Source organism: Lampetra fluviatilis, unplaced genomic scaffold, assembly GCF_964198595.1.
Source record: "Lampetra fluviatilis unplaced genomic scaffold, kcLamFluv1.1 SCAFFOLD_178, whole genome shotgun sequence".
Taxonomy (NCBI): domain Eukaryota; kingdom Metazoa; phylum Chordata; class Hyperoartia; order Petromyzontiformes; family Petromyzontidae; genus Lampetra; species Lampetra fluviatilis.
In genome coordinates this window covers 91,487-111,202 of record NW_027620859.1, presented here as the reverse complement: position 1 = coordinate 111,202, position 19,716 = coordinate 91,487, and the positions used below count along the sequence as shown (strand labels likewise).

At 53.9% G+C, this 19,716-nt stretch overlaps 1 protein-coding gene across 1 annotated transcript in view; it reads left to right on the top strand.

The window, feature by feature from the left end:
- LOC144954444 (uncharacterized) overlaps nt 1-19,343 on the top strand; it is a 32,265-nt gene extending 12,922 nt beyond the window's left edge. Inside the window, exons 7-10 of the mRNA XM_078884946.1 lie at nt 1,383-2,748; nt 7,035-7,127; nt 13,568-13,689; nt 18,523-19,343. Of these exons, the coding sequence (XP_078741072.1) occupies nt 1,383-2,748; nt 7,035-7,127; nt 13,568-13,689; nt 18,523-18,654 (1,713 nt within the window). The 3' untranslated portion in view covers nt 18,655-19,343. The remainder of the gene's footprint in view (nt 1-1,382; nt 2,749-7,034; nt 7,128-13,567; nt 13,690-18,522) is intronic.
- The last annotated feature ends 373 nt before the right edge of the window (nt 19,344-19,716 follow it).

Here is a 19,716-nt window from a genome sequence, read left to right as displayed (position 1 = left end):
TACAACCCATGGCACCTGCAGGGTCTGTCCCGTGACCTCCTCCTCATGCACCTAGCCTGGCACAGCAGTACAACCCATGGCACCTGCAGGGTCTGTCCCGTGACCTCCTCCTCATACACCTAGCCTGGCACAGCAGTACAACCCATGGCACCTGCAGGGTCTGTCCCGTCACCTCCTCCTCATGTACCCAGCCTGGCACAGCAGTACAAACCAGTGTGTGTGAGAGTGTATGAGTCTGTGTGTGTCACAGTGTGTGTTAGAGATTGTGTGTGTGTCTGCGTGTGCGAGTCTGTGTATGTGTGTGTCTGTGTATGTGTGTGTCCGTGTGTGTGTCTGTGTGTCTGTGTGTGAGAGTGTGTGTGAGTCTGTGTGTGAGAGTGTGTGTGTGAGTCTGTGTGTGAGAGTGTGTGTGAGAGTGTGTGTATGAGTCTGTGGATGTGTGTCCGTGCGTGGGGAGCGGTGGGTGTAGTGGTTAGCGCTACGCTGCGCTATGAACCCGGCGACACGGGTTCGATTCCCGCTCACGGCCAACACCAGTGACGATTATCTGAACCGGTCCTGGGCCTCCCCTAGGTCGACTCGGACTCAAACGAGTGACTGGTGCGCCGTGTAAACATCGGGAGACAAAGAGAGCACTTGGGCCTGGCGCTGGCCACCCACCCACCTCGTGTGCTGCGTCAACCTTCATAGGTGCTGCTCAAAAACAGCACTTGCCCCACAAGTCTGTTGAGAGGCTATACGGGGGATCTTTGTCTTTGTGCGTGCATGGCCGCTGCGGAGGGGAGGCTGCCACTCCTCTGTCGGGAGCTGGACAGGTACCGCCTGGAATACAGGAGGTCTGCTGGACTGGCTCTGGTGTTTGTGTCGGGAGGAGAGGCTGCCACTCCTCTGTCGGGAGCTATACCGCAGAGGTCGCAAACGGGTTTTGATTCCTTACCCGTACCCGGCCGCACCAGGGTCGCAAACGGGTACCCGTACCCTACCCGTACCCTAGCCGTACCCGGCCGGGTACAGGTAGGGTACGGGTATCGGGTACCCGATTGCGACCTCTGGGATGAAGCCATGTTGCAGGCGCGGGTGGGTTGATTCTAGGAACTTGAATTGTGAGAAGAGACAAGACGTTGGGAAATGAGTGACAATCACGGTGACTCACCAGTGACTCACGGCCTACCCGTACCCGTACCCGGCCGCACCAGGGTCGCAAACGTGTACCCGTACCCGGCCGGGTACGGGTAGCCGGATATCGGGTAGGGTACGGGTATCGGGTACCCGGTTGCGACCTCTGCTAGACCTGTACCGCCTGGATCTCTGTGGTTAACTCATCTGAATATCCCCTCCCTCCCCCAATGGCTCACCCCACCTCCCCCTGGCTCCTCCCCCAGTCGAGTGTGAGTGACGCGGAGGAGGCCTTCCCGCTCGACATGGACGAGATGGTCACGGTGGACGAGGTCACCGAGGACGACTGTCACTCAACCAAGGGGGCGGCGTCCGCGGCGGAGTCACCTGACGGCGAGGGACCAATGGGAACGGTGGTGTCAGATAGGGGGGCGGCAGCAGAGACATCAGTGTCACATGGGGTGGCGGCAACTGAAGAATCAGTGTCACATGGGGTGGCGGCACCAGAGAAATCAGTGTCACATGGGGTGGCGGCACCAGAGAAATCAGTGTCACATGGGGTGGCGGCAACTGTAGAATCAGTGTCACATGGGGTGGCGGCACCAGATAAATCAGTGTCACATGGGGTGGCGGCAGCTGTAGAGTCAGTGTCACATGGGGTGGCGGCAACTGTAGAATCAGTGTCACATGGGGTGGCGGCAGCTGTAGAGTCAGTGTCACATGGGGTGGCGGCAACTGTAGAATCAGTGTCACATGGGGTGGCGGCACCAGAGAAATCAGTGTCACATGGGGTGGCGGCAACTGTAGAGTCAGTGTCACATGGGGTGGCGGCACCAGAGAAATCAGTGTCACATGGGGTGGCGGCAACTGTAGAGTCAGTGTCACATGGGGTGGCGGCACCAGAGAAATCAGTGTCACATGGGGTGGCGGCAACTGTGGAATCAGTGTCACATGGGGTGGCGGCAGCTGTAGAATCAGTGTCACATGGGGTGGCGGCACCAGAGAAATCAGTGTCACATGGGGTGGCGGCAACTGTGAAATCAGTGTCACATGGGGTGGCGGCAGCAGAGAAATCAGTGTCACATGGGGTGGCGGCAGCTGTGAAATCAGTGTCACATGGGGTGGCGGCAGCAGAGAAATCAGTGTCACATGGGGTGGCGGCAGCTGTGAAATCAGTGTCACATGGGGTGGCGGCAGCAGAGAAATCCGTGTCACATGGGGTGGCGGCATCAGAGAAATCAGTGTCACATGGGGTGGCGGCAGCAGAGAAATCAGTGTCACATGGGGTGGCGGCATCAGAGAAATCAGTGTCACATGGGGTGGCGGCACCAGAGAAATCAGTGTCACATGGGGTGGCGGCACCAGAGAAATCAGTGTCACATGGGGTGGCGGCATCAGAGAAATCAGTCTCACATGGGGTGGCGGCATCAGAGAAATCAGTGTCACATGGGGTGGCGGCATCAGAGAAATCAGTGTCACATGGGGTGGCGGCAGCAGAGACACCGTCAGCTGACGGGCAGCAGCCAATGGGAGGCAAGGTGAAGGGGGCGGCTCCTGTGGCGGAGGTGGCGACGTCGTCACGCGGGGTGGAGGTCACCACGGAGACCCAGCGACAAGCAGGAGATGCCCTGGGTGAGGGGGGGAGGCGGTGGGGGGGGGGCAGTGTTGAGTCTATGGGCAGTGTTGAGTCTATGGGCAGTGTTGAGTCTATGGGCAGTGTTGAGTCTATGGGCAGTGTTGAGTCTATGGGCAGTGTTGAGTCTATGGTGCAGTGTTTAGTCTATGGTGCAGTGTTGAGTCTATGGTGCAGTGTTGAGTCTATGGGCAGTGCTGAGTCTATGGTGCAGTGTTGAGTCTATGGTGCAGTGTTGAGTCTTTGGGCAGTGTTGAGTCTATGGGCAGTGCTGAGTCTATGGTGCAGTGTTGAGTCTATGGGTAGTGTTGAGTCTATGGTGCAGTGTTGAGTCTATGGGCAGTGTTGAGTCTGTGGTGCAGTGTTGAGTCTTTGGGCAGTGTTGAGTCTATGGGTAGTGTTGAGTCTATGGGTAGTGTTGAGTCTATGGTGCAGTGTTGAGTCTATGGGCAGTGTTGAGTCTATGGTGCAGTGTTGAGTCTATGGGCAGTGTTGAGTCTATGGTGCAGTGTTGAGTCTACGGACAGTGTTGAGTCTATGGTGCAGTGTTGAGTCTATGGTACAGTGTTGAGTCTATGGGCAGTGTTGAGTCTATGGTGCAGTACTGAGTCTATGGTGCAGTGTTGAGTCTATGGTTCAGTATTGAGTCTATGGGCAGTGTTGAGTCTATGGTGCAGTGTTGAGTCTGTGGTGCAGTGTTGAGTCTATGGGTAGTGATGAGTCTATGGGTAGTGTTGAGTCTATGGGCAGTGTTGAGTCTATGGTGCAGTGTTGAGTCTATGGTCAGTGTTGAGTCTATGGTGCAGTGTTGAGTCTATGGGCAGTGTTGAGTCTATGGGCAGTGTTGAGTCTATGGTGCAGTGTTGAGTCTATGGGCAGTGTTGAGTCTATGGTGCAGTGTTGAGTCTATGGTGCAGTGTTGAGTATGGGCAGTGTTGAGTCTATGGTGCAGTGTTGAGTCTATGGGCAGTGTTGAGTCTATGGTGCAGTGTTGAGTCTATGGTGCAGTGTTGAGTCTATGGTGCAGTGTTGAGTCTATGGTGCAGTGTTGAGTATGGGCAGTGTTGAGTCTATGGGTAGTGTTGAGTCTATGGGCAGTGTTGAGTCTATGGGCAGTGTTGAGTCTATGGTGCAGTGTTGAGTCTGTGGTGCAGTGTTGAGTCTATGGTGCAGTGTTGAGTCTATGGGCAGTGTTGAGTCTATGGTGCAGTGTTGAGTCTGTGGTGCAGTGTTGAGTCTATGGTGCAGTGTTGAGTCTATGGTGCAGTGCTGAGTCTATGGGCAGTGTTGAGTCTATGGGTAGTGTTGAGTCTATGGTGCAGTGTTGAGTCTATGGTGCAGTGTTGAGTCTATGGGCAGTGTTGAGTCTATGGGCAGTGTTGAGTCTATGGGTAGTGTTGAGTCTATGGGCAGTGATGAGTCTATGGGTGGCAGTGTTGAGTCTATGGTGCAGTGTTGAGTCTATGGGTAGTGTTGAGTCTATGGGCAGTGTTGATTCTATGGTGCAGTGTTGAGTCTATGGTGCAGTGTTGAGTCTATGGGCAGTGTTGAGTCTATGGTGCAGTGTTGAGTCTATGGTGCAGTGCTGAGTCTATGGGCAGTGTTGAGTCTATGGGCAGTGTTGAGTCTATGGGCAGTGTTGAGTCTATGGGCAGTGTTGAGTCTTTGGGCAGTGTTGAGTCTATGGTGCAGTGTTGAGTCTGTGGTGCAGTGTTGAGTCTATGGTGCAGTGTTGAGTCTATGGGCAGTGTTGAGTTTTTGGGTAGTGTTGAGTCTATGGTGCAGTGTTGAGTCTGTGGTGCAGTGTTGAGTCTGTGGGCAGTGTTGAGTCTGTGGTGCAGTGTTGAGTCTATGGGTAGTGATGAGTCTATGGGTAGTGTTGAGTCTATGGGCAGTGTTGAGTCTATGGTGCAGTGTTGAGTCTATGGTCAGTGTTGAGTCTATGGTGCAGTGTTGAGTCTATGGGCAGTGTTGAGTCTATGGGCAGTGTTGAGTCTATGGTGCAGTGTTGAGTCTATGGGCAGTGTTGAGTCTATGGTGCAGTGTTGAGTCTATGGTGCAGTGTTGAGTATGGGCAGTGTTGAGTCTATGGTGCAGTGTTGAGTCTATGGGCAGTGTTGAGTCTATGGTGCAGTGTTGAGTCTATGGTGCAGTGTTGAGTCTATGGTGCAGTGTTGAGTCTATGGTGCAGTGTTGAGTATGGGCAGTGTTGAGTCTATGGGTAGTGTTGAGTCTATGGGCAGTGTTGAGTCTATGGTGCAGTGTTGAGTCTGTGGTGCAGTGTTGAGTCTATGGTGCAGTGTTGAGTCTATGGGCAGTGTTGAGTCTATGGTGCAGTGTTGAGTCTGTGGTGCAGTGTTGAGTCTATGGTGCAGTGTTGAGTCTATGGTGCAGTGTTGAGTCTATGGTGCAGTGTTGAGTCTATGGGCAGTGTTGAGTCTATGGTGCAGTACTGAGTCTATGGTGCAGTGTTGAGTCTATGGTTCAGTATTGAGTCTATGGTGCAGTGCTGAGTCTATGGGCAGTGTTGAGTCTATGGGCAGTGTTGTGGTATGGGCAGTGTTGAGTCTGTGGTGCAGTGTTGAGTCTATGGGTAGTGATGAGTCTATGGGTAGTGTTGAGTCTATGGTGCAGTGTTGAGTCTATAGTGCAGTATTGAGTCTGTGGTGCAGTAATGAGTCTATGGTGCAGTGTTGAGTCTATAGTGCAGTATTGAGTCTGTGGTGCAGTGTTGAGTCTATGGTGCAGTGTTGAGTCTATGGTGCAGTGCTGAGTCTATGGTGCAGTGTTGAGTCTATGGGCAGTGTTGAGTCTATGGGCAGTGTTGAGTCTATGGGTAGTGTTGAGTCTATGGGCAGTGATGAGTCTATGGGTGGCAGTGTTGAGTCTATGGTGCAGTGTTGAGTCTATGGGTAGTGTTGAGTCTATGGGCAGTGTTGAGTCTATGGTGCAGTGTTGAGTCTATGGTGCAGTGCTGAGTCTATGGGCAGTGTTGAGTCTATGGGCAGTGTTGAGTCTATGGGCAGTGTTGAGTCTATGGGCAGTGTTGAGTCTTTGGGCAGTGTTGAGTCTATGGTGCAGTGTTGAGTCTGTGGTGCAGTGTTGAGTCTATGGTGCAGTGTGGAGTCTATGGGCAGTGTTGAGTTTTTGGGTAGTGTTGAGTCTATGGTGCAGTGTTGAGTCTGTGGTGCAGTGTTGAGTCTGTGGGCAGTGTTGAGTCTGTGGTGCAGTGTTGAGTCTATGGTGCAGTGTTGAGTCTGTGGTGCAGTGTTGAGTCTATGGTGCAGTGTTGAGTCTATGGTGCAGTGTTGAGTCTATGGTGCAGTGTTGAGTCTGTGGGCAGTGTTGAGTCTGTGGTGCAGTGTTGAGTCTATGGTGCAGTGTTGAGTCTGTGGTGCAGTGTTGAGTCTGTGGGCAGTGTTGAGTCTGAGCAGTGGTGAGTCTATGGTGCAGTGTTGAGTCTATGGTGCAGTGTTGAGTCTATGGTGCAGTGCTGAGTCTATGGGCAGTGTTGAGTCTATGGGTAGTGTTGAGTCTATGGTGCAGTGTTGAGTCTATGGGTAGTGTTGAGTCTATGGTGCAGTGTTGAGTCTATGGTGCAGTGTTGAGTCTATGGTGCAGTGCTGAGTCTATGGGCAGTGCTGAGTCTATGGTGCAGTGTTGAGTCTATGGGCAGTGCTGAGTCTATGGGCAGTGTTGAGTCTATGGTGCAGTGCTGAGTCTATGGGCAGTGCTGAGTCTATGGGCAGTGCTGAGTCTATGGTGCAGTGTTGAGTCTATGGTGCAGTGTTAGTCTATGGTGCAGTGTGAGTCTATGGTGCAGTGTTGAGTCTATGGGCAGTGCTGAGTCTATGGTGCAGTGCTGAGTCTATGGTGCAGTGTTGAGTCTATGGTGGTGGTGATGTTTGTGTGGTGGTGGTGGTATTGATCATGCTAATGGTGGTGTTGGTGATGGTGGTGATGGTGGTTGTGGTCATCGTGGTATTTCATGGTGGTGGTGATGGTGGTGATGGTGGTGGTGATCGTGGTGATCATGGCGATGTTGGTGGTTATCGTGGTGATGGTGGTGATGGTGGTGATGCTGGTGATGGTTGTGGTGATGGTGGTGATGATGGTGGTGATGATGGTGGTGATGATGGTGGTGATGATGGTGGTGATGGTGGTGATGGTTGTGGTGATGGTTGTGGTGATGATGGTGATGGTTGTGATGATGGTGGTGATGATGGTGATGGTTGTGGTGATGGTTGTGGTGATGGTGGTGATGGTGGTGATGGTTGTGGTGTAGAACGTACGGACCCAGAGGACGAACCAGCGTCAAAGAAAGCCAAGATTCTGCAGACGGCTGGAGCCTCACAGCCATCGATGGGAGAACCAATCGGTGAGCAGCACTGGCTCAGCTGTGACCCCCCCATCTCTAGCGCTGTGACCCCCACCCCCATCTCTAGCACTGTGACCCCCATCTCTAGCACCGTGACCCCCGTCTCTAGCACTGTGACCCCCATCTCTAGCGCTGTGACCCCCATCTCTAGCGCTGTGACCCCCCTCTCTAGCGCTGTGACCCCCATCTCTAGCGCTGTGACCCCCGTCTCTAGCGCTGTGACCCTCATCTCTAGCGCTGTGACCCCCCTCTCTAGCGCTGTGACCCCCATCTCTAGCACTGTGACCCCCATCTCTAGCGCTGTGACCCCCATCTCTAGCACTGTGACCCCCATCTCTAGCGCTGTGACCCCCCTCTCTAGCACTGTGACCCCCATCTCTAGCACTGTGACCCCCATCTCTAGCGCTGTGACCCCCATCTCTAGCACTGTGACCCCCATCTCTAGCGCTGTGACCCCCCTCTCTAGCACTGTGACCCCCATCTCTAGCGCTGTGACCCCCATCTCTAGCGCTGTGACCCCCCTCTCTAGCGCTGTGACCCTCATCTCTAGCGCTGTGACCCCCGTCTCTAGCGCTGTGACCCTCATCTCTAGCGCTGTGACCCCCCTCTCTAGCGCTGTGACCCCCATCTCTAGCGCTGTGACCCCCATCTCTAGCACTGTGACCCCCATCTCTAGCGCTGTGACCCCCATCCAGGGGCGGTTTCTTCATTAGGGCGATTGGGCGACGCACCACCAATGTCATTCAACCACAGAGTCACGCTAGCCGTCACTGTCAGCCTCTGGATAGAGTCCAATCAGCGTCATGTCACGTTCTGTGGAGTACCGCCTCTTTTTGGGCGATTTCACTCCGGCTGAGAATCGCCCCGAGTGGCCCCATAGACTTACATTCAAAGATGTTTTTTTTCGAACGGGGGCGCTGCAATGCATTCTCAATGGCTTCCGGGAGGGCTCGCCCTAACGTGCTTACGTCATCATACGTGCTTACGTCATCATACGTAAGCACGTTTCATCCAACAATATAATTTGTCGCCACCTAGTGGAATCTTTAATAAAAGAAACTTGAGTGGTTTGTTTTAATAGTGAGTATAGAAACAAACAAGATGTATATTGTAAGAGTCACTTTATTTTTCATTAATATTAAAGAAGTGAAGTTGCCTTTACATGCTTAAGCTGTTAATTTATTCATTGCATGGGTGGACCTTATCCTTATCAATCATCCAGACATTTGCCCCCCCTGAGAGATTTTGCAGGAGCCGCCACTGCCCCCATCTCTAGCACTGTGACCCCCATCTCTAGCACTGTAACCCCCCTCTCTAGCGCTGTGACCCCCATCTCTAGCACTGTGACCCCCATCTCTAGCACTGTAACCCCCCTCTCTAGCGCTGTGACCCCCATCTCTAGCACTGTGACCCCCATCTCTAGCACTGTGACCCCCATCTCTAGCGCTGTGACCCCCCTCTCTAGCACTGTGACCCCCATCTCTAGCACTGTGACCCCCATCTCTAGCACTGTGACCCTCATCTCTAGCACTGTGACCCTCATCTCTAGCACTGTGACCCCCATCTCTAGCGCTGTGACCCTCATCTCTAGCGCTGTGACCCCCATCTCTAGCACTGTGACCCTCATCTCTAGCACTGTGACCCTCATCTCTAGCTCTGTGACCCCCATCTCTAGCGCTGTGACCCCCATCTCTAGCTCTGTGACCCCCATCTCTAGCGCTGTGACCCCCATCTCTAGCGTTGTGACCCCCATCTCTAGCTCTGTGACCCCCATCTCTAGCGCTGTGACCCCCATCTCTAGCGCTGTGACCCCCATCTCTAGCGCTGTGACCCCCATCTCTAGCACTGTGACCCCCATCTCTAGCACTGTGACCCCCCTCTCTAGCGCTGTGACCCCCATCTCTAGCACTGTGACCCCCATCTCTAGCGCTGTGACCCCCATCTCTAGCGCTGTGACCCCCATCTCTACCACTGTGACCCGCGTCTCTAGCGCTGTGACCCCCATCTCTAGCGCTGTGACCCCCGTCTCTAGCGCTGTGACCCCCATCTCTAGCACTGTGACCCCCATCTCTAACACTGTGACCCCCGTCTCTAGCGCTGTGACCCCCATCTCTAGCACCGTGACCCCCATCTCTAGCACTGTGACCCCCATCTCTAGCACCGTGACCCCCATCTCTAGCACCGTGACCCCCATCTCTAGCACCGTGACCCCCATCTCTAGCACCGTGACCCTCGTCTCTAACACTGTGACCCCCATCTCTAGCGCCGTGACCCCCATCTCTAACGCCGTGACCCCCATCTCTAACACTGTGACCCCCATCTCTAGCACTGTGACCCCCATCTCTACCACTGTGACCCCCATCTCTAGCGCCTTGACCCCCATCTCTAGCACTGTGACCCCCATCTCTAGCACTGTGACCCCTATCTCTAACACTGTGACCCCCATCTCTAGCGCCTTGACCCCCATCTCTAGCTCTGTGACCCCTATCTCTAGCACTGTGACCCCCATCTCTAGCGCCTTGACCCCCATCTCTAGCTCTGTGACCCCCCCCATCTCTAGCGCCGTGACCCCCATCTCTAACACTGTGACCCCCATCTCTAGCTCTGTGACCCCCATCTCTAGCACTGTGACCCCCATCTCTAGCGCCGTGACCCCCATCTCTAGCACTGTGACCCCCATCTCTAGCACCGTGACCCCCGTCTCTAACACTGTGACCCCCATCCCTAACACCGTGACCCCCATCTCTAGCACCGTGACCCCCATCTCTAGCACCATGACCCCCATCTCTAGCACTGTGACCCCCATCTCTAGCACCGTGACCCCCATCTCTAACACTGTGACCCCCATCTCTAGCACCGTGACCCCCATCTCTAGCACTGTGACCCCCATCTCTAGCACCGTGACCCCCATCTCTAACACTGTGACCCCCATCTCTAGCACTGTGACCCCTATCTCTAACACTGTGACCCCCATCTCTAGCGCCTTGACCCCCATCTCTAGCTCTGTGACCCCTATCTCTAGCACTGTGACCCCCATCTCTAGCGCCTTGACCCCCATCTCTAGCTCTGTGACCCCCCCCATCTCTAGCGCCGTGACCCCCATCTCTAACACTGTGACCCCCATCTCTAGCTCTGTGACCCCCATCTCTAGCACTGTGACCCCCATCTCTAGCGCCGTGACCCCCATCTCTAGCACTGTGACCCCCATCTCTAGCACCGTGACCCCCATCTCTAGCACCGTGACCCCCATCTCTAGCACCGTGACCCCCATCTCTAGCACCGTGACCCTCGTCTCTAACACTGTGACCCCCGTCTCTAGCGCCGTGACCCCCATCTCTAACGCCGTGACCCCCATCTCTAACACTGTGACCCCCATCTCTAGCACTGTGACCCCCATCTCTACCACTGTGACCCCCATCTCTAGCGCCTTGACCCCCATCTCTAGCACTGTGACCCCCATCTCTAGCACTGTGACCCCTATCTCTAACACTGTGACCCCCATCTCTAGCGCCTTGACCCCCATCTCTAGCTCTGTGACCCCTATCTCTAGCACTGTGACCCCCATCTCTAGCGCCTTGACCCCCATCTCTAGCTCTGTGACCCCCCCCATCTCTAGCGCCGTGACCCCCATCTCTAACACTGTGACCCCCATCTCTAGCTCTGTGACCCCCATCTCTAGCACTGTGACCCCCATCTCTAGCGCCGTGACCCCCATCTCTAGCACTGTGACCCCCATCTCTAGCACCGTGACCCCCGTCTCTAACACTGTGACCCCCATCCCTAACACCGTGACCCCCATCTCTAGCACCGTGACCCCCATCTCTAGCACCGTGACCCCCATCTCTAGCACTGTGACCCCCATCTCTAGCACCGTGACCCCCATCTCTAACACTGTGACCCCCATCTCTAGCACCGTGACCCCCATCTCTAGCACTGTGACCCCCATCTCTAGCACCGTGACCCCCATCTCTAACACTGTGACCCCCGTCTCTAACACTGTGACCCCCATCTCTAGCACTGTGACCCCTATCTCTAACACTGTGACCCCCATCTCTAGCGCCTTGACCCCCATCTCTAGCTCTGTGACCCCTATCTCTAGCACTGTGACCCCCATCTCTAGCGCCTTGACCCCCATCTCTAGCTCTGTGACCCCCCCCATCTCTAGCGCCGTGACCCCCATCTCTAACACTGTGACCCCCATCTCTAGCTCTGTGACCCCCATCTCTAGCACTGTGACCCCCATCTCTAGCGCCGTGACCCCCATCTCTAGCACTGTGACCCCCATCTCTAGCACCGTGACCCCCGTCTCTAACACTGTGACCCCCATCCCTAACACCGTGACCCCCATCTCTAGCACCGTGACCCCCATCTCTAGCACCGTGACCCCCATCTCTAGCACTGTGACCCCCATCTCTAGCACCGTGACCCCCATCTCTAACACTGTGACCCCCATCTCTAGCACCGTGACCCCCATCTCTAGCACTGTGACCCCCATCTCTAGCACCGTGACCCCCATCTCTAACACTGTGACCCCCGTCTCTAACACTGTGACCCCCATCTCTAGCACTGTGACCCCCATCCCTAACACCGTGACCCCCGTCTCTAACACTGTGACCCCCATCTCTAACACTGTGACCCCCATCTCTAACACTGTGACCCCCGTCTCTAACACTGTGACCCCCGTCTCTAACACTGTGACCCCCATCTCTAACACTGTGACCCCCATCTCTAACACTGTGACCCCCATCTCTAGCACTGTGACCCCCATCTCTACCACTGTGACCCCCATCTCTAACACTGTGACCCCCGTCTCTAACACTGTGACCCCCATCTCTAACACTGTGACCCCCATCTCTAACACCGTGACCCCCGTCTCTAACACTGTGACCCCCATCCCTAACACCGTGACCCCCATCTCTAGCACTGTGACCCCCATCTCTAGCACCTTGACCCCCATCTCTAGCGCTGTGACCCCCATCTCTAACACTGTGACCCCCATCTCTAGCACCTTGACCCCCATCTCTAGCACCGTGACCCCCATCTCTAGCGCTGTGACCCCCATCTCTAGCACTGTGACCCCCATCTCTAGCACTGTGACCCCCATCTCTAGCACTGTGACCCCCATCTCTAGCACCGTGACCCCCCCATCTCTAACACTGTGACCCCCGTCTCTAACACTGTGACCCCCATCTCTAGCACTGTGACCCCTATCTCTAACACTGTGACCCCCATCTCTAGCGCCTTGACCCCCATCTCTAGCTCTGTGACCCCCATCTCTAGCACTGTGACCCCCATCTCTAGCGCCGTGACCCCCATCTCTAGCACTGTGACCCCCATCTCTAGCACCGTGACCCCCGTCTCTAACACTGTGACCCCCATCCCTAACACCGTGACCCCCATCTCTAGCACCGTGACCCCCATCTCTAGCACCGTGACCCCCATCTCTAGCACTGTGACCCCCATCTCTAGCACCGTGACCCCCATCTCTAACACTGTGACCCCCATCTCTAGCACCGTGACCCCCATCTCTAGCACTGTGACCCCCATCTCTAGCACCGTGACCCCCATCTCTAACACTGTGACCCCCGTCTCTAACACTGTGACCCCCATCTCTAGCACTGTGACCCCCATCCCTAACACCGTGACCCCCGTCTCTAACACTGTGACCCCCATCTCTAACACTGTGACCCCCATCTCTAACACTGTGACCCCCGTCTCTAACACTGTGACCCCCGTCTCTAACACTGTGACCCCCATCTCTAACACTGTGACCCCCATCTCTAACACTGTGACCCCCATCTCTAGCACTGTGACCCCCATCTCTACCACTGTGACCCCCATCTCTAACACTGTGACCCCCGTCTCTAACACTGTGACCCCCATCTCTAACACTGTGACCCCCATCTCTAACACCGTGACCCCCGTCTCTAACACTGTGACCCCCATCCCTAACACCGTGACCCCCATCTCTAGCACTGTGACCCCCATCTCTAGCACCTTGACCCCCATCTCTAGCGCTGTGACCCCCATCTCTAACACTGTGACCCCCATCTCTAGCACCTTGACCCCCATCTCTAGCACCGTGACCCCCATCTCTAGCGCTGTGACCCCCATCTCTAGCACTGTGACCCCCATCTCTAGCACTGTGACCCCCATCTCTAGCACTGTGACCCCCATCTCTAGCACCGTGACCCCCCCATCTCTAACACTGTGACCCCCATCTCTAGCTCTGTGACCCCCATCTCTAGCACTGTGACCCCCGTCTCTAGCACCGTGACCCCCATCTCTAGCACCGTGACCCCCGTCTCTAACACTGTGACCCCCATCCCTAACACCGTGACCCCCGTCTCTAACACTGTGACCCCCATCTCTAGCACCTTGACCCCCATCTCTAGCACCTTGACCCCCATCTCTAACACTGTGACCCCCCCATCTCACAGGGATAGAGTTCTTGGTCCCCAAGACCGGCTTCTACTGCCAGCTCTGCTGCCTCTTCTACAACCGCGTGGACGTCGCCATGAAAGTTCACTGCAGCAGCTCCCTTCACTACCGCAACGTCGAGGTGCAGGCCTCAGTCACTCACTCACTCACTCAGTCACTCACTCACTCACACAGTCACTCACACAGTCACTCACTCACTCAGTCACACAGTCACTCACTCACTCAGTCACTCACTCAGTCACTCAGTCACTCACTCAGTCAGTCACTCACTCAGTCACTCACTCACTCACTCACTCGCTCAGTCACACGGTCACTCATACACTCACTCATACAGTCACTCACTCAGTCACTCACTCACTCATACACTCAGTCACTCACTCACTCACTCACTCAGTCACACGGTCACTCATACAGTCACTCACTCAGTCACTCACTCACTCAGTCACTCATACACTCACTCATACACTCAGTCACTCAATCACACACACACACACTCATACACTCACACACTCACTCACACACTCACTCATACACTCAGTCACACACTCAGTCACTCACTCATACACTCAGTCACTCAGTCACACATACACTCACTCACTCACTCAGTCACACACTCACTCACTCACACAGTCACTCACTCAGTCACTCACTCACACAGTCACTCACTCATACAGTCAATCACTCAGTCACTCACTCACTCATACACTCAGTCACTCACTCACTCACTCGCTCAGTCACTCACTCAGTCACTCACTCACACAGTCAGTCACTCACTCACTCACTCATACAGTCACTCACTCAGTCACTCACTCACACAGTCAGTCACTCACTCAGTCACTCACTCACTCAGTCAGTCACTCATACAGTCAGTCACTCACTCAGTCACTCACTCAGTCAGTCACTCACTCACACAGTCAGTCACTCACTCACTCACTCATACAGTCACTCACTCACACAGTCAGTCACTCACTCACTCATACACTCAGTCACTCAGTCAGTCAGTCACTCACTCACACAGTCAGTCACTCACTCACTCAGTCAGTCACTCACTCACTCATACAGTCAGTCACTCACTCAGTCACTCACTCAGTCACTCACTCACTCACTCAGTCACTCACTCACTCAGTCAGTCACTCACTCACTCACTCACACAGTCAGTCACTCACTCACTTAGTCAGTCACTCACTCACTCATACAGTCACTCACTCAGTCACTCACTCACTCAGTCAGTCACTCACTCAGTCACTCACTCACTCACTCAGTCACTCACTCACTCAGTCACTCACTCACTCAGTCAGTCAGTCACTCACTCACTCACACAGTCAGTCACTCACTCACTTAGTCAGTCACTCACTCACTCATACAGTCACTCACTCAGTCACTCACTCACTCAGTCAGTCACTCATTCAGTCACTCACTCACTCAGTCACTCACTCACTCAGTCACTCACTCACTCAGTCAGTCACTCACTCACTCACTCACACAGTCAGTCACTCACTCACTTAGTCAGTCACTCACTCACTCATACAGTCACTCACTCAGTCACTCACTCACTCAGTCAGTCACTCACTCAGTCATACACTCACTCATACACTCATACAGTCACTCACTCATTCACTCACTCACACAGTCAGTCACTCACTCACTCACTCACACAGTCAGTCACTCACTCAGTCATACACTCACTCATACACTCATACAGTCACTCACTCAGTCACTCACTCACACAGTCAGTCACTCACTCACTCATACACTCACTCAGTCAGTCACTCATACAGTCAGTCACTCACTCAGTCACTCACTCACTCACACAGTCAGTCACTCACTCACTCACTCAGTCAGTCACTCACTCATACAGTCACTCACTCAGTCAGTCAGTCACTCACTCACTCACTCAGTCACTCACTCACTCACTCACTCATACAGTCACTCACTCAGTCACTCACTCACTCAGTCACTCACTCACACAGTCAGTCACTCACTCAGTCATACACTCACTCATACACTCATACAGTCACTCACTCAGTCACTCACTCACTCACACAGTCAGTCACTCACTCACTCACACAGTCAGTCACTCACTCAGTCATACACTCACTCATACACTCATACAGTCACTCACTCACTCATACACTCACTCAGTCAGTCACTCATACAGTCAGTCACTCAATCAGTCACTCACTCACTCAGTCAGTCACTCACACAGTCAGTCACTCACTCACTCAGTCAGTCACTCACTCACTCATACAGTCACTCACTCACTCAGTCACTCACTCACTCATACAGTCACTCACTCAGTCACTCACTCAGTCACTCACTCAGTCAGTCACTCACTCATACAGTCACTCACTCAGTCACTCACTCAGTCAGTCAGTCACTCACTCACACGCTCACTCACTCATACAGTCACTCACTCACTCATACAGTCACTCACTCACTCACTCGCTCAGTCACACGGTCACTCATACAGTCACTCACTCAGTCACTCACTCAGTCACTCAATCACACACTCACTCACTCAGTCACTCAGTCACACAATCACACACTCACTCACACACTCAGTCACTCACTCACTCAATCACACAATCACACACTCACTCACTCAATCACACAATCACACACTCACTCACTCAATCACACAATCACACACTCACTCAATCACACAATCACACACTCACTCATACACTCACTCACTCATACACTCACTCATACAATCACTCACACAGTCACTCATACACTCACTCATACACTCACTCACACACTCACACACTCACTCACTCACTCACACACTCACTCATACACTCACTCACTCACACACACACTCACACACTCACTCACACTCAGTCACTCAGTCACACATACACTCACTCACTCAGTCACACACTCACACCCTCACTCACACACTCACTCACACACTCACTCACACACTCATACACTCATTCACTCACTCGCTCACTCAGTCACACACTCACTCACACACTCATACACTCACTCACACACTCAGTCACTCACTCACTCAATCACACTATCACACAATCACACACTCACTCACTCAATCACACAATCACACACTCACTCAATCACACACTCACTCACTCAATCACACAATCACACACTCACACAATCACACACTCACTCAATCACACAATTACACACTCACTCATTCACTCACTCACTCACTCACACGCTCACTCATACACTCACTCATGCACTCAGTCACACACTCACTCACTCATACACTCACTCAATCACACACTCACACACTCACACACTCACTCACATACACGCTCACTCACACACTCACTCACTCATACAGTCACTCACTCACTCGCTCACTCATACAGTCACTCACTCAGTCACTCACTCACACAGTCACTCATACACTCACTCATGCACTCACTCACTCGCTCAGTCACTCACTCGCTCAGTCACTCACACATACACACGCTCACTCATACACTCACTCATACACTCAGTCACACACTCACTCACTCATACAGTCACTCACTCAGTCACTCACACAGTCACTCATACACTCAATCACTCACTCAGTCACACACTCACACACACTCAGTCACTCAGTCACACATACACTCACTCACTCACTCAGTCACTCACTCGCTCAGTCACTCACTCACTCACACACTCAGTCACACACTCACTTATACACTCACTCATACACTCACTCACACACTCACTCACACACTCATACACGCATTCACTCACTCACACACTCACTCATACACTCACTCACTCACACACTCACACACACACTCACACACTCACTCACTCATCCACTCACTCATACACTCACACACTCACTCACACACTCACACACTCACTCACTCACACACTCACTCATACACTCACTCACCATCACTCACTCATCATCACTCACTCACCATCACTCACCATCACTCACTCACCATCACTCACTCACCATCACTCACCATCACTCACTCACCATCACTCACTCACCATCACTCACTCACCATCACTCACTCGCCATCACTCACCATCACTCACCATCACTCACCACCACTCACCACCACCATGATCACCGTGACGATGATGGTGGTGATGATGACGGTGATGGTGGTGATGACGGTGATGGTGGAGATGGTGATGATGATGGTAATGATGATGATGGTGGTGATGATGGTGGTAATGATGGTGGTGGTGGTGATGATGACGATGATGGTGATGTCCTGCTCCCCACAGAAGTACCGTCACTCACCATCACTCACCACCACCATGATCACCGTGACGATGATGATGATGGTGGTGATGATGATGGTGATGGTGGTAATGACGGTGGTGGTGGTGGTGATGATGACGATGATGGTGATGATGGTGGTAATGATGGTGGTGGTGGTGGTGGTGATGATGACGGTGGTAATGGTGGTGGTGGTGGTGGTGATGATGACGATGATGGTGATGATGGTGGTAATGACGGTGGTGGTGGTAATGATGATGATGGTGGTGATGACGGTGGTAATGATGGTGGTGGTGGTGGTGATGATGACGGTGGTAATGGTGGTGGTGGTGGTGGTGATGATGACGATGATGGTGATGATGGTGGTAATGACGGTGGTGGTGGTAATGATGATGATGGTGGTGATGACGGTGGTAATGATGGTGGTGGTGGTGATGATGACGATGATGGTGATGTCCTGCTCCCCACAGAAGTACCGTCACTCACCATCACTCACTCACCATCACTCACCACCACCATGATCACCGTGACGATGATGATGATGATGGTGATGATGACAGTGACGGTGATGATGATGGTGGTGATGATGACGATGATGGTGATGTCCTGCTCCCCACAGAAGTACCGTCACTCACCATCACTCACTCACCATCACTCATCACCACCATGATCATGATGACGGTGATGATGATGATGGTGGTGATGATGACGATGATGGTGATGTCCTGCTCCCCACAGAAGTACCGCGCACAGCTGAAGAGGAAGCAGCAGCAGCAGCAGCAGCAGCAGCAGGAGGGCGCCCCCCCCCAGCCCCCCCCAGCACACGGAGGGGGGGGAGGGGAGGGAGGGGGGACCCAGCCTGGCCCCTAGCCCCTCCCCTCACACCACCGCCACCACCACCACCACCACCAACAACATCAACACCACCAACACCATCAACACCACCAACACCGCCACCACCAACACCAACACAGCCACCAACACCAACACCGCCACCACCAACACCGCCACCAACACCAACACCGCCACCACCAACACCGCCACCAACACCAACACCGCCACCACCAACACCGCCACCACCAACACCGCCACCACCACCAACACCACCACCGCCACCACCAACACCGCCACCAACACCGCCAACACCGCCACCACCGCCACCACCAACACCGCCACCAACACCGCCACCACCACCAACACCACCACCGCCACCACCAACACCGCCACCACCAACACCGCCACCACCAACACAACCGCCAACACCGCCACCACCAACACCGCCACCACCACCAACACCGCCACCACCAACACCGCCACCACCAACACCGCCACCACCAACACAACCGACACCACCGCCACCGCCAACACCGCCACCACCAACACCACCACCAACACCACCAACACCGACAAAGATAAAGATCCCCCATATAGCCTTAACAGACTGTAGGGGCAAGTGCTGTTAGCGAGCAGCACCTCTGAAGGCCAGAACGGCACACGAACGAGAGGGGGTGGGTGGCCAGCACCACCACACCCGACCACCTTTGTCTCCCCAGTGACGATGTTTACTACACACCACTACACCAGGTACTCATTCCACCACCACCAACACCACCGCCACCAACACCACCGCCACCAACACCACCACCAACATCACCACCAACATCACCGCCACCAACACCACCACCAACACCACCACCAACACCGCCACCAACACCACCACCAACATCACCACCAACATCACCGCCACCAACATCACCACCAACATCACCGCCACCACCACCAACATCACCAACATCACCAACACCACCACCAACATCACCACCAACATCACCACCAACACCACCAACACCACCAACAACACCACCAACACCACCAACAACACCACCACCAACATCACCGCCACCAACACCACCACCAACACCACCACCAACA